Here is a 14,668-nt window from a genome sequence, read left to right as displayed (position 1 = left end):
GGAAGGATTTTATTATGTTTCTACTCAAAATGCACAACTGGCACAGAACTCAAAAGTATTTGAACAGTTTTACTTGTTTTGGACAATCTTTAATATAAATGCATACGTAGTTAATCCTAAACATATTCTGTAATTTCAATATGTGTGGATGCTGCATTACCTGGACGTGGATCCAGATCTTGCTAAAACCGTCGCTACTGCACCACATGCCATCCTTTTATAGTGTAAGGAATATAGATTGTATATAAATGGGCATATTGCTTCAGGGCCTAAAAAGTGAAACCTGTGACTCACCTTCTTTCTAGTTGTCAGCAGGCGGCAGCACCTCTGGATGCAAAAAGAAGTGCGGTCATTTAGAAATCTAAAGGAAATGACCCTACTTATATCTTTGATTTCAACAAACAGGTTCCCGATGACTTTATGGTCTCAGTCAATAGTTTCATTCATAGTTTTATTTCTCTAAATTCTTATTTTTAATTTAAAGTGAAATAGAAAATAAAACAGGGTTTGTTTGTTTTTGTTTTTTGCAAACTGGCAAAAATTACAAATTTCAAAAAAGGTTTCCAAACGTCACTATGACTACGGTCTTTTTATAGAAATAACTAAAACAAATAAGAGCAATATTATCAAAGCTATTTAGACTGGACAGATTGGACCTGCTACTTTTGACTTTTTACCTCACTGAGACTTCTGTCTAATTACCGCTGATCTTTCTATGTACTGTCTTTTTAGTGAAGTTTCCCGATGGCCGTATTCGTCTCTACTGTAAAGGAGCAGACACTGTCATTTACGAGCGTCTCTCCCCCAGCTCCAAACATAAGGAAACCACCCAGACTGCTCTTGATGTGAGCTATTGTTTAATCTCATTTGCAGCATGCCAGATGCTGTCTTTTTCTCTCAGGAGTAAACAAAGTCAACATTTTCATGTTATCAGGTCTTTGCCAACGAGACCTTGCGGACACTGTGCTTGTGTTACAAAGACATCAGCGCTGAAGAGTTCGAAGCCTGGTCCAGGAGACACAAAGAGGCCCAGGTGACCATGAATGACCGCGAAGCTGCCCTGGATGCTGTGTATGAGCAGATCGAGAACAACCTGATGGTGAGTGGGAAATGACTACGCTTTAGTTTCTATATACATGTAGACTTCATTTGAATGTTTTAATTAAAAAATCTCTTCTGCTAAAAATCTATCGGATTTTAAAGCAAGAAGCTCCCGTTACAGCTAGTAACGAGTTCTCTTGCATTTAGCTAATTGGAGCAACGGCTATTGAGGATAAACTACAGGATGGAGTTCCAGAAACCATTGCCAAGCTGGCTAAAGCAGACATCAAGATCTGGGTCCTGACTGGAGATAAGAAAGGTACCATCACCCCAAAGTGCACAAGAAATAAAACACCTGTATCACATGAATAACAGCGACATGCCTGAGCTGGTTAAAGTAACAATTTGGATGAATTGAATCTGAACTCGTGTTTTAATCTTCATAATTTATCCCCAGAAACGGCAGAGAACATCGGATATTCCTGTTCACTTCTGACAGACGACATGGAGATCCACTACGGAGATGATGTCAAGTAGGTTGACAAGAACATTGCAAACGACATCCCAAGGCGGACTGTCCCTGCAGACTCAATTAAATTCAGTTTTATTTATATAGCGCCAAATCACAACATCGTAGCCTGAAGGTGCTTTATATTGTAAGGTAGACCCCACAATAATACATGGAGAGAAAAACCCGACAATCACATGACCCCCTATGAGCAAGCACTTTGGCGACAGTGGGGAGGAAAAACTCCCTTTTAACAGGAAGAAACCTCTGGCAGAACCAGGCTCAGGGAGGGGCGGAGCCATCTGCTGCAAGCGGTTGGGGTGAGAGAAGGAAGACAGGATAAAGACATGCTGTGGAAGAGAGACAGATATTAATAACAAATGTGATTCAGCAGAGAGGTCTATTAACACAGTGAGTGAGAAAGGTGATTGAAAAGGAAAGACTCAATGCATCATGGGAATCCTCGGCCTACACCTATTGCAGCATAACTAAGGGAGGATTCAGGGTCACCTGGTCCAGCCCTAACTGTATGCTTTAGCAAAAGTAAAGTTTTAAGTCTAATCTTAAAAGTAGAGATAGTGTCTGTCTCCCGAATCCAAACTGGGAGCTGGTTCCACAGAAGAGGGGCCTCTTCTTTTTTTTTTTTTTTTTTTTAATTTTATTTTAGGTTAGATTAATTTCCATCCATCCATCCATCCATCTTCATCCGCTTTATCCGAGGCTGGGTCGCGGAGGCAGCAGCCTAAGCAAAGATGCCCAGACCTCCCTCTCCCCAGCCACCTCCTCCAGCTTATCCGGGGGAACACCAAGGCGTTCCCAGGCCAGCCAAGAGATATAATCTCTCCAGCGTGTCCTGGGTCTGCCCCGGGGCCTCCTCCCGGTGGGACATGCCTGGAACACCTCACCCAGGAGGCGCCCAGGGGGCATCCTTGTCAGATGCCCGAACCACCTCAGCTGGCTCCTTTCGATGTGGAGCAGCAGCTGCTCTACTCTGAGCCCCTCCCGGATGGCCGAACTTCTCACCCTATCTCTAAGGGAGAGGCCAGCCACCCTTCGGAGGAAGCTCATTTCTGCCGCTTGTATCCGCGATCTCGTTCTTTCGGTCACTACCCACAGCTCGTGGCCATAGGTGAGGTGAGGTTCGACTAGCGGACGAACTCTCCTTTCCAGCACCCTGGCATAGACTTTCCCAGGGAGGCTGAGGAGTGTGATCCCCCTGTAGTTGGAACACACCCTCCGGTCCCCCTTCTTAAAGATGGGGACCACCACCTGGTCCCCATCACAGATGTAAAATTTTCTTTTTAACATGTAACTTGATGATGATGATGTGTTCCATCATCAAGTTACATGTTAAAAAGAAAATAACTTGATGATTGGACACATCGCCATCAAAACATCAGAAAACAGTGAAATGAAACCATTGCATTCTGTTTCCATTCATATTTAAAGTGTTCCAACCATCTTTTATACTATTTATGGCCCAACTGTGTTGCAATTGAGCACTGTTATCACCTGTATTGTGTGTCTACAGTGAGAAGCTAACCAGACGTCAGGCCAGCAGAAGGGATGACCCTCAAGCTTACCGTCGAGGCAAAAAGAAAACGGCCGAGCCTTTCTTTCCCGGATCAAACAAAAATGCTCTCATCATCACTGGAGGATGGCTGGTGAGCTTTCTTCAAAAACCAAAACTAAATTAAAGCTACTATAAAAGATGAATTGGTAGTACTAAAAAGCCTAGCCAATGTTATAGTCTAAAGATAAATGTAATATATTGCCTTTAATACGGTTTCCCTGCATGGTTTACATACTAATCTACTCTCTTTATTCTTTTCAGAATGAAATTCTGTATGAAAAGAAGAAGAAACGCCGTCGTCTGCGTCGTCTGCGTCTAAAGAGGCGTCAACCTCCAAGCAACCCTCAGGACGGACAGCCGATGGATGATTGGGAGAAAGAGATGAGACAGGTTTAACAAAAAACTTTGATTATTGTGAGTACGAAGAATTTTTGTCTTCATGATATTAAATCCAGTGAAATGTTTCTCTCTACCGGTAGATTGACTTTGTGGATATGGCTTGTGAATGCGAGGCGGTCATCTGCTGCCGTGTAACACCGAAACAAAAGGCTAATGTGGTGAGTTTGGTGAAGAAGTACAAGAAGGCTGTGACACTGTCCATCGGAGACGGAGCCAACGACGTCAATATGATCAAAAGTAAGGACACAAGCTAACTGTGCTCACGCCAAGTGTGTAAGATTCTACGAATCTGCTCTAAGATTTCTCCCCGTCCGCTCTCCCTCCAGCTGCAGACATCGGTGTCGGTATCAGCGGTCAGGAGGGGATGCAGGCCGTCATGTCCAGCGACTACGCCTTTGCTCAGTTCCGTTACCTGCAGCGCCTCCTGCTGGTGCACGGGCGTTGGTCTTACATCCGAATGTGCAAGTTCCTGCGTTTCTTCTTCTTCAAGAACTTTGCCTTCACTCTGGTCCACTTCTGGTACTCCTTTTTCAACGGATACTCCTCACAGGTCAGCAGCACTGTGAAAGTCATCCCTTTTGATTTTATTCTGAAAAGAAGGGAATGTTTGTAGTATCATAGCCATCATTAGACTAACTTTTCATGGAGTTTGCCCATTATAACATGTACTTTAACCCTGTGAAAATTGCAAACGTAGTGAGTAGCTCCCACACAAAACACTGAAGCTCATTTCTGTAGAATTTTTAATCCATGTTCAAACATGGCAGAGAGTAAATGTTCTCCTGCTGGAAGACATCCACAGAAAACGCCTTTCACACACACAACCTAATTTCCATTAGTCAACATCAACTTCTCGGTTTAATGTCTAAATTTGTACCTTGGTCCTTTTGCCTAAGGGGTCGTAATGTTAACCTTCAAAGGTTTTTACTGAGCAACACCTAAAAGAATACTTTTAACGGTGCATACATCTGAATGCTCCAGTCGCACAAGAGGCAAGAACAAGATTATGATACTGCAGACGTCTCTCCTACATCTTCAATTCCTCATCCCACTAAGTAGCATGATTGCTTTGGATTAGGTTGTGCAGTGAGAAGTGCAGATTTGTGGTGCTTTACTTCTAAAGTACACACTCAGTGACAGATAATACTGAACAGCAACAGAGACGATAAATGATTGTTTTTTCCTTCCCGCAGATCACCTTTGAAGACTGGTTTATCACACTCTACAATCTGGCTTACAGCAGCTTGCCTGTTCTACTTGTTGGACTTCTTGACCAGGTAAAAGCTGAATTTGTTGTAGACCAAAGAAAAGAGGGCTATTGTATCCTGCATGAATGTAAAAACTAATTATGAATACCGGTAGCTTTTTTTTTTTCTTCATAATTTTCTCATAATTTCATGGCACAAAGACAGAGTTTAGTTGAGTCATTCTTCAGTAGATATTTTTTTCTTAATCTTAAAATTTCTTGAAACCTTCTCTTTCTTTCTCTGTTGTAGGATGTCAACGACAGACTGAGTTTAAAATTCCCCAAACTCTACATTCCCGGTCAGCAGGGGACGTTGTTTAACTACAAAAACTTTTTCATCAGCTTGTTCCACGGCATCTTCGTCTCACTCATCATCTTCTTCATACCTTATGGAGCCTTCCTGCAAACCATGGGGCAAGACGGAGAAGCCCCCTCAGACTATCAGTCCTTTGCTGTCGTTGCTGCCTCGTCCTTGATTTTTATCGTGAATCTGCAGGTTGGTTACAAATTTCTGAGCATGTGCAGTGCATAAATTTTCAGTTTTTGCTTTTAGGAATTATAATTCGGATTTTGTGACTTATTTGAAGTATTGATGTTGTCAAAATATGGAGCTACTCAAGAATATTGATATTTGTAATGGCTTTTATGTAAAATATCCTGTCTGTCTTTTCTCCTTCCTGTCTTGTCAGATCTCCTTAGATACCTCCTACTGGACTTTTGTCAACTGCTTTGCAGTTCTGGGCAGCATAGCCATCTACTTTGGGGTCATGTTTGACATCCACAGTGCTGGGATCCATGTCATCTTCCCCTCAGTTTTCACCTTCACAGGTTAGTTGACCACAGCTTCACTAATTTAAGCGGTTTGTCTGACTGTTATTCAAAAAGCCAATAAGGGTTGATGACGTATTCTAAAATTCCTGTGTTGGTTGGCCTCCAATTTAAAGCCTGCTTCAGATTAAATCGCTCCTAGGGGATCTCTGGCCAGCTGAAGCTGCAATATCACTGACAAATTACTTGTTGATATATTAAACAATAATTGCATTAAGGCAACTTCATCATTCATTTGTAGCTTTCAGTGTAGACACTCCTTACAGCTGTTTGTCAAGAAAAGTTAAGTCTCTTTAACTGCTAAATCCTCTACAAGTTGTCAGTAAGTCAGGCTTTGACAAAAGGCTTTTTATTTTCATTAGCATGAATGCAATAGCCTTCTACTAATAATTTTACCCAATGAGAATCATGTCCAAGTATTGAAGGTCCCCACATAAACCCCTCATTCTTCATTTCTCTGTTAACATGTGTGTGTGTATTTATATGTTGTGTTTATAGGGGTAGCATCAAATGCTTTACGCCAGCCGTACCTGTGGTTAACCATCATCCTAACTGTGGGCATCAGCCTTCTGCCTGTCATCTGCATCCAGTTTCTCTCTAAAACCATCTGGCCCTCTGTAGGAGACAAGGTGAGACCTCTGCCAGTGCAGCAACAAGCCTGCTGGTCATTTTCTGACCCATCAGCCTGAACCCTCTCAGGGAAGGTGGGGGAGTCCTGGGTGATGGGCAATAAGATGCTTGACATACATAAATATATTAATAAACATAAAACAACATAGCTTTGTTTTTTGTTTTTTTGTTTCTTTCATGCATTGCTTTAAATGTATGATTATCACTTACTAATTCTGGCCACAACTTTATTTCCTAACATTGATGGCAGGGCTGTAGCATAGATTATCCTAACCCACCATTCTTACATTACAATTACACAGCATCATTAGGGTGCCGGCTGTATTGCAGAATATGCAAGCGCTCTTTTGTAATTACAAGTTGCTTTTAAGGCTGTATTCTGACCATCTTTTGAAGTAAAATTGATTTCTTCTTTCCATTATGACTTTCTACTTTATTTCCATGGACCCTTCTGCTTCATATATTACCGGCTTATTTCCAATCGTCCTTTAGGTCCAGAGAAACAGAAAGAAATACGAGATGGAGCTGAAGGAAGATGACGATAAGAAAAAGCCAGCGCCCTTCCAGCGAGGCCGGCGTTCCCGGCGATCTGCATACGCCTTCTCTCACGCCCAAGGCTACGCTGACCTTATTGCATCTGGGCAGAGCTTTCGACGGCGCCCACGGGCACATGGTGGACCTCAAGAGAGCATCAGGGAGATTCCCCGGAGAGAGGCCGAAAACATCTGAAGGGGCGGGTCTGAGTCTGAGACGGAGCAAAACTGCAGTAGGGGGAGCTGTAAATATTTGGGAGTGCAAAGAGCACTTAGTTATTCTATTGCAGTTTAAGAACATTTTCCTTATAAGGTATTCTGAGCATGCCAGAAGGGAATAAAAGAAAATAGCTCTCCTGAAGTTTCTTAAATGAAACTCTTCTAAATTGTTTTTCGCTCCTGTCTGTGACCTAGACTCCCCGCCTCCAGATGCACCTCTATGCACAAACTTTGTTGAAATACTAAAGCGCAAGAAGCTCACCGAAAACGACCGTCATTATGAGGTCTGAGGTCACGCAGCATCTGTGTGACTGACAATGTTATTTAACTCAGGATTTTAAAAGAGTTTTATTTTTAGTCAGTTTATCCCTGCTAAGTCTTTCTGTACTGTAACACTAATATAATAATTTTGATTTTGAGTTTTAGCCTTGTGTCTACAGCACACTTGACATATTAGTGTTTTCGTTAAAAGTATAAGAATAATATTTAATCTGTACTGCATTAAGTCAGACTAAAGCATCGGTTAGTTTGATTTCCATTCGTTGACCTCCAAAGATTTACCTTCACATTAAGCTAGTGGGCTAAAGTTAAACAAGTCAAGACATCATCTTTTTAATATTTTATTCTACATAATAGTGGGACGTTACTATGCTAGGCAATGCAGGGTGGTCAGATGTTATAAAGTGTGTCTTAATTTAACAGTGAGATGTGAATGGTGATCTTTTCTCCTCTGCAGCATCAAACCAGGTGTACTTAGAGTAATCACTAAATTAAGGTACTTCATGCTTGAAATCTTTTAAATACCTCTTTCCAAGTTGGATCCTTGTTTTGTTCGGTGCCTTACATTAAAAAAAAAAAACCCACACTTTCCTCCTCCAACAATCTTCAGAGCTTACTTCAGAAATAGAGCAAGGGTTTGTCGGTTTATCTTCATTTGATTAACTTTTACTAGTTTGTACGTTCCTTTCTGTTTTTACAAATTATTCCAAGTTAACTTACATGTTCTTTAGGTTCAAACAGGAGAATTATCTTAGTGTGAGTGGGTATGTGTGTGTATGTGTATGTTTGTTTCATTTTGTTTACAATCAACCCAAAGAAAAGGTTTTTTTTTTCCAGTCCTCTAATCAGGTTTAGAATATTGAGGAGCCAAGACTGATGATAGTTCCTGTTCTGACTGTTACTGTATCTTTTTCATGCTAGTGTTACTGTCCACAGATGATGTCTTTTTATTCCTGAATGAATGGAATAGTCGATCAGGACTGCTGTTAAGTAAAAGCAGCAGTATGGTCTTTGATGTATGATGGTGTTTTATCATGTGGTTGTTAATAAAAGCCAAGGGCACATTTAGCAATCTGAAATGTGTCTTTATTTAAATTTTAATTTGAGTATTGCCTACCTCTTGTTTTCTCTATGCTCCTCTTTTCTGCAGTCTCTCACCCTCCCAAACTGGTCAAAAACAGATTCCTGCCAGTACTTCAACTTTGTTCTAATGAAGGTGTCTTCCTGGCAGAAGTGCTTTCTTACAAGAGAGATAATGTATAAGCAATCTTCTTAGTCCAAGCTCTGTTGAGCTGAGTCTTCCTTTAACCTTAACTAGTAATGACTTAATGAATTTATTCACAAATCAAATAATAATCATCTCACAAATCTATCATTACATACAGCAACCTTCAATACCACTGATATTTATTTAGTGTCTCTCTGACTGAGCTTTCTGAGTGAACTTCAACCATTACTTCCCGCAGACAGTCAACACGTCTGTTAGAACCCATCCCTTCTAAAGTGCTCAAAGAAATCCTACCACCATGTTTGAGAAGCAATAATCTCTTTTAAAGGCCACAGGCCTTTAAAAGGCCGTAATTAAACCATGACTTGAGAAGCCAGCAGTTGACACAGCTCTTACCTAATTATCGATACATCTCCAACCTTCGTCTCATCTCAAAGATTCTTGAAAGAGTAGTTGTCAAACAGCTAACAGATCATCTTCAGATGAATGGCTTATTTGAAAAGTTTCAGAGCTCATCATAGTGCTCTCTGTGCTCGTCCTGCTAGACCTCAGCGATTAGACCATGCTGTCAGTATAAGATGGTTTGACTCCTATCTAATAGACTCTTATTTGTTCCTGGAAATGGATGGTGTGTAGCTGTATCCCAATTCAGGGTCTGCAGCCTTAAAGGCCGCATTTTAAGGCCGATTACATCACAGCAACACAACGAAGGCTGTCCCAATTCGAAGGCTGCTCGAAATGCGGCCCTCAAATGCGTCCTCCTTTTCCCTGAATTTTAAGGACGTGGCGGTGTAGACTTCGTCGTGGCCCAACATATCCCAGAATGCATAGCGCGGCGGTGGGTGTGGACAATTTTTCCGAAAAAAAAACGGCGGATGAGGGGCGCCCGAGAAAACTTTAAGTATGTACTGAATATTATGTCACTTATTTATGTGCAAATGTTTAATAACGAAGAACATTAAACATTACTGTTGGCCACATGTCGGCAAAGTTATGTGACATTAGTGACGTTTGTACTAACTTGGTTTTAAAGCCTTTACTTTAAAATATACGCCGTTCATTAGCTGAGCTTAATCTTACAGAGAATGATCAAAGCGCATGTAGAAACAAACAAACAAATGAACAAATTATGTTCTCCTTCATTTCTGTCAAACAAAGCTGTATGAAACGTTTCCAGCTGTTAGTATCATGGTTGCTAGGCAACCTGGGCAGCGCGACGGAGGCTAGACCGTCCCATTTCACAAGCCTCGCACTTCCGGCCTTAGCGGTCTTTGAGTACGCTGCCCTTGTGGACCGTTAAGGCTGCAGACCCTGAATTGGGATATAGCCTGCGTGTGTGCTTAACAGCGTCTTCTTCACACACTGTTAAATATGCAGTTCCACAGGATTTAGTGCCAGAACAGGTTCTGTTTACATCATATGCTTTCCTTAGGCAGTATCATTTGAAGGGATAATATACATTTTCACTGCTAAACAAGGATCCCCAGCTTAGTCAAACTGCAGGAATGTCATAAAGATCTTGATGACCTGTATATTCTTGCTGCTAAATTCAGATAAAACTGAGGTTATTGTATTCTCTCTCTTTTGCAAGGGCAGGTCTGTCCAGTCTGAGCATCGCGTTTAATATGGACTCTACAACATTTTGAAGTGTATGTAGGTGCACTTCTGCCACTGACAAAGCTATGTCCAGATGAACAGAATCAACTTTTTGGGATTTTCTTACTGGGGTGATTGAGCATGCATCAAGCTGTAGGTGCAGGTTGTAGTTTACACAGGTCACACTCCCCTCACATTCCCTCATTCTCTTCAGAATCCCAACCAACGTTTTATGAGATGGTGCCTCCTTCTTCAGTCATATGATCTCGATGTTCAACATATAAAGGTGCACACAATGTTTTGGCTGATGCACTATCGAGGGCTGTGTCTCGGTACTATTCTTTTCAATTTTTGGTAAAATGTTAACTTCTTTCTGCTTCCATATGCCTCTATAGGAAGAAATGGGGCTGAGATGAAGGAAGTTCAAAAGTTTAAACCAGCTTTTGTAGATGGCTAGCTAAGCCATATTTTTATTGGTGGGAGTGTGATGGCCTTGTAGCACTGCTATTGTCACCTTTGTGTTTTGGGTTAGATTGTTAAAGTATCCAGCTGCACCTGTAAGGTGGGAGTGACGGGAGTATATCATCTGTCACACACACTCTCTCTGGGAGGCTGTTGCCAACATGTTTTTGTTACATGCCTCTTTTTACAACATATTGCACAAACCTTTACAAGCACCCATGCTGGGCATTTCATACATACACATACATACTTACCATTACTCATTACCTCTATAGTTACATGCATTTATTCAATGCAATCATTTTTTGAAAAGGATATTATTTAAGGAGGGAAATGTCCTCAGTTTCACCTTCATGAAATCTTTTGGTGGTTATTTACATTTGTATTCATATATTTGTCTTTAAAATTTTACACAAGTAAAACGGGAAAGTCACTTTTTATTCCTGCTTTAAAACATTTTAACGTAGAGCTTAATTAAAAATCCTTTAGCTTTGTTATTTTGGAATATTGTACAAAGATTTTTGGATAAAATATATGAACCGATTTGAGAAATAAGAAGAGATTCATACATGATCGCTTTTAAGTGCGAATAATAACAAGATTGAAGGTTAATCTTGAATAAGCAATAAGTTATGGTCCATGAGTCTTTAATCTGTTTCTTTCACACACTTTCACTCAGATCAGATGTTTCAGTTCAGACGGACACTGATCTTTGTAACACAGAGAAATAAGCTTCCTGCTTTCCAAACAAACACTCCCACTCGGTCCACATGTTTCCTGTTCCTATACTTAGATCTACAAGTTTACAGATGGGTGTGACCAGCATGGTGTGCACGTAAACCCCATTCAGTGCATGTGAACAGAAGGAATGAGAGTCAGTTTTGTTTCTTTGTATGACAAAAGTGAAACTATTTCACAATCATAGTCTCTGACCGGTGAAATGGCGCAGGGAGGAACCCACTGAAACCAGGACAAACTCAGCTGTTCGATCTGTTTGGATCTCCCGAAGGATCCGGTGAATATTCCCTGTGGACACAGCTACTGTATGAACTGTATTCAAATCCACTGGGATAAAGAGGATCAGAAGGAAACCCACAGCTGTCCTCAGTGGAGACAGACCTTTGCACCGAGATCTGCTCTAGGGAAAAACACCATGTTGGGAGAGTCAGTGGAGGACCTGAAGAAGACTTCAGTCAGCGCTTCTTCTGAACTTGAAGATGTGAGCTGTGATTTCTGCACTGACACAAAGCTGAAAGCTGTCAAGTCCTGTGTGCAGTGTCGGGTCTCTTACTGTGAGCAGCACCTCCAGCCTCACTATGAATCCCCTGCCTTTGAAAAACACAAGCTGGTGGACCCCTCCCAGAAGCTTGATGACCATGTCTGCTCTCATCACAGTGAAGCTATGAAGATTTTCTGCCGCACTGATCAGCAGTGTATCTGTTGTCTGTGCTCCAAGGTTGAACATAAAGGCCACGACACAGTCCCAGCTTCAACAGAAAGGAAAGAGAAACAGAGAGAGCTCGAGGTGAGTCAGCAAACATCCAGCAGAGAATTAAAGAAAGGAGAAAGACGTGAAGGTGCTTCAGCAGGAGGTGGAGGCGATCAATCAGTCTGCTGATAAAGCTGTGAGAGACAATGAGAAGGTCTTCGAGGATCTTGTTTCACTCATCAAAAAAAGAAGCTCCAATCTGAAGCAGCAGATCAGATCTAAGCAGAAAAATGAGTTGAACAGAGTCGGGGAGCTACAGGAGAAGCTGCAGCAGGAGCTCGCTGAACTGAAGAGGAAAGGGACAGAGCTGGAACAGCTGTCATGCACACAAGATCACATCCACTTCCTACACAGTTACCCTCTTCTGTCGTCTCTAAGTGAATCCACAAACTCGCCCAGTATCAATATTCACTCACCGTGTTACTTTGATGAAGTAACAGCAGCTGTATCAGAGGTCAGAAAGAAACTCGAGAATACTATTAAACTTGAGTGGACCAAGATCTCACTTAAAGTGACCAGTGCGGATTTTTTACTCCTACCGGAGCCAGAACCCAAGACCAGAGCTGACTTCTTGCAGTATTCACGTCAAATCACACTGGATCTAAACACTGCACACCCACAGCTGATATTATCTGAAGGCAACAGAGTAGCTAGATTGACGATAAAAAAACAGCTGTATCCTGATCATCCAGACAGATTCACTCAAAGACAGCAGGTTCTGAGCAGAGAGAGCCTGACTGGACGTTGCTACTGGGAGGTGGAGATGGGACCAGCTAGTGCTACAGTTGCAGTCACATACAAGGACATTAGCAGAACAGGAGATGAAAGTGAATTTGGATGCAATGACAGATCTTGGGCTTTAGAAAATTCTGTTGAATTTATTCACAACAGCATGAGCAACACCATCTCGGGTCCTCGGTCTGCTAGAATTGGAGTGTACCTGGATCACAGTGCAGGTGTTCTGTCTTTCTACTGGATCTCTAACACCATGACTCTCCTCCACAGAGTCCAGACCACATTCAGTCAGCCGCTCTATGCTGGACTCAGTGTTTATGGTTGTGGTAATTCTCTGAAATTGTGTGAACTCAAATAGATGGGCAGGAGAAAGAGTAACTGTGTCACTCTGTGTAGTGTTATTTTACGATGCACCTACTGTAATCAGTCGTTTCTTATTGTAGATTTTACTAGGATAGAATAAAAGCTTTACACCATAATACTGTCAGCAGCTGGTTGCCATTCAAATGTTATTTGAACATGTCTTAGTGTTGACATAATTTATCACAGCTATTGTCCACATATATAGCTGCAGAACCAGTCAAAGGTTAAATACAGTCATAGTGGGGAACACTATTTAATTTTCTTTTTCAGTTATTTTCCATGTTTTATACCAGGAGTATAAAAATGACCCCATTACTAAAGAACAACATGTGGAGCTTTTTATGCCATACTGTGCAGAAAAGTATCCCTACTACCAAATATGCTACGTTTGGGATAAATCAAAAGTCCACTAAGAGGAAAATTAAACCACAAATGAACCTTTATGAGTGATCAAGATGATTAGAAATTTCCCTTTAAACTATCTCTCTACCACCATTGATGTTCTGTTAGGAAATTTACTTGTTTAGAACAAATTTGCAGAAGCTTGTTTTATGTATTATTATTATAATTAAACTTGCCCAACCAATGATTGGTACTGTATCTGTTAGGGTGTTGGGGTTTACTTAATATCTGTGAATCAGGGTTTTGTTTCCTCATTTGTAAACTAATATTTGTTTGTGTTCATGCTTACCCTTCTCTCCAGTGTTTCTTTTTCTGCTTTTGCTTTGCTGATTTGTGTTTCTTTTCTCCGTTCTAATTATTTCATATTTCATAAACCTTGCCTGTGGATTTCTGATTTGTATACTCGGGACAATTTCCCTCTATTATTATTGTCTGCCTGGCTCTTATTGATTGATTTGCACTGGTGTTTTTCCTAGTTAGCTTATAACTTTTGGGCCTTTTTATCTTTTTAGTAATTCACATCATCTGAGTGCTGGAAATACTTATTCTTTTTGTTCTTTTCAGCCTTTTCTTCCACATTGGGTTCTCATTTTGCAAAAACATGGGGTACACCTGTACTAAAACATTAAGACTGAGTAAATTAGGTTTGCTCAATTTAATGTAACTTTAGGTTTTAAAGTTATTTGTTTGTGAAAATACTGCTGATGTAAATAATATACAGTGCACAGTTATTGTTGCTGTGGGAAACCTGACTAGGGATTTGGTTTTCTTTAACATAAATAAAATTTGTACTATTTGAATGCATATAATCTTTTTTTTCTGTTTGTGTTCCTGTTGATGTTCATTAAAGTGTTTCGAGAGGTAAAAGCTGTGAATTAAAACAGCAGGAGAGCAAATGTGCATCGGTAAGGCCTGATTAACTTTGAAGGTGATTTAAGTAGTTAAAGGCATTAAATATGTACATTAAATGAATAAACATCCAACATGACACAGACGTGGAGGATTCCTCGACAATTAGATGTTTTATCAGGTTCGTCCAGAGAGAAGGAAAGTATCTTAATGCTGAAATAAAGGACGTGATTGACAATGGGACTGCAGAGCCATCTAGTTCTAGCTCAGTGTTTGCTTTCAGATAAT

The 14,668-nt window shown here is 40.9% G+C and overlaps 1 protein-coding gene and 1 pseudogene across 1 annotated transcript in view; both read left to right on the top strand.

The window, feature by feature from the left end:
- Positions 1-8,324, top strand: part of atp8b1 (ATPase phospholipid transporting 8B1) — a 36,984-nt gene extending 28,660 nt beyond the window's left edge. The window contains exons 18-30 of the mRNA XM_026174493.1: positions 733-845; positions 935-1,099; positions 1,249-1,360; positions 1,499-1,574; positions 3,081-3,213; positions 3,384-3,512; positions 3,602-3,758; positions 3,848-4,071; positions 4,715-4,798; positions 5,018-5,263; positions 5,457-5,595; positions 6,094-6,224; positions 6,718-8,324. Of these exons, the coding sequence (XP_026030278.1) occupies positions 733-845; positions 935-1,099; positions 1,249-1,360; positions 1,499-1,574; positions 3,081-3,213; positions 3,384-3,512; positions 3,602-3,758; positions 3,848-4,071; positions 4,715-4,798; positions 5,018-5,263; positions 5,457-5,595; positions 6,094-6,224; positions 6,718-6,954 (1,946 nt within the window). The 3' untranslated portion in view covers positions 6,955-8,324. The remainder of the gene's footprint in view (positions 1-732; positions 846-934; positions 1,100-1,248; positions 1,361-1,498; positions 1,575-3,080; positions 3,214-3,383; positions 3,513-3,601; positions 3,759-3,847; positions 4,072-4,714; positions 4,799-5,017; positions 5,264-5,456; positions 5,596-6,093; positions 6,225-6,717) is intronic.
- A 3,122-nt stretch (positions 8,325-11,446) lies between these two features.
- LOC113027377 (tripartite motif-containing protein 16-like) lies at positions 11,447-13,826 on the top strand (annotated as a pseudogene).
- The last annotated feature ends 842 nt before the right edge of the window (positions 13,827-14,668 follow it).

Source organism: Astatotilapia calliptera, chromosome 7, assembly GCF_900246225.1.
Source record: "Astatotilapia calliptera chromosome 7, fAstCal1.2, whole genome shotgun sequence".
Taxonomy (NCBI): Eukaryota; Metazoa; Chordata; class Actinopteri; order Cichliformes; family Cichlidae; genus Astatotilapia; species Astatotilapia calliptera.
The sequence above is the reverse complement of the archived record's forward strand: the minus strand, read 5'-3'. Positions and strand labels throughout refer to the sequence as shown.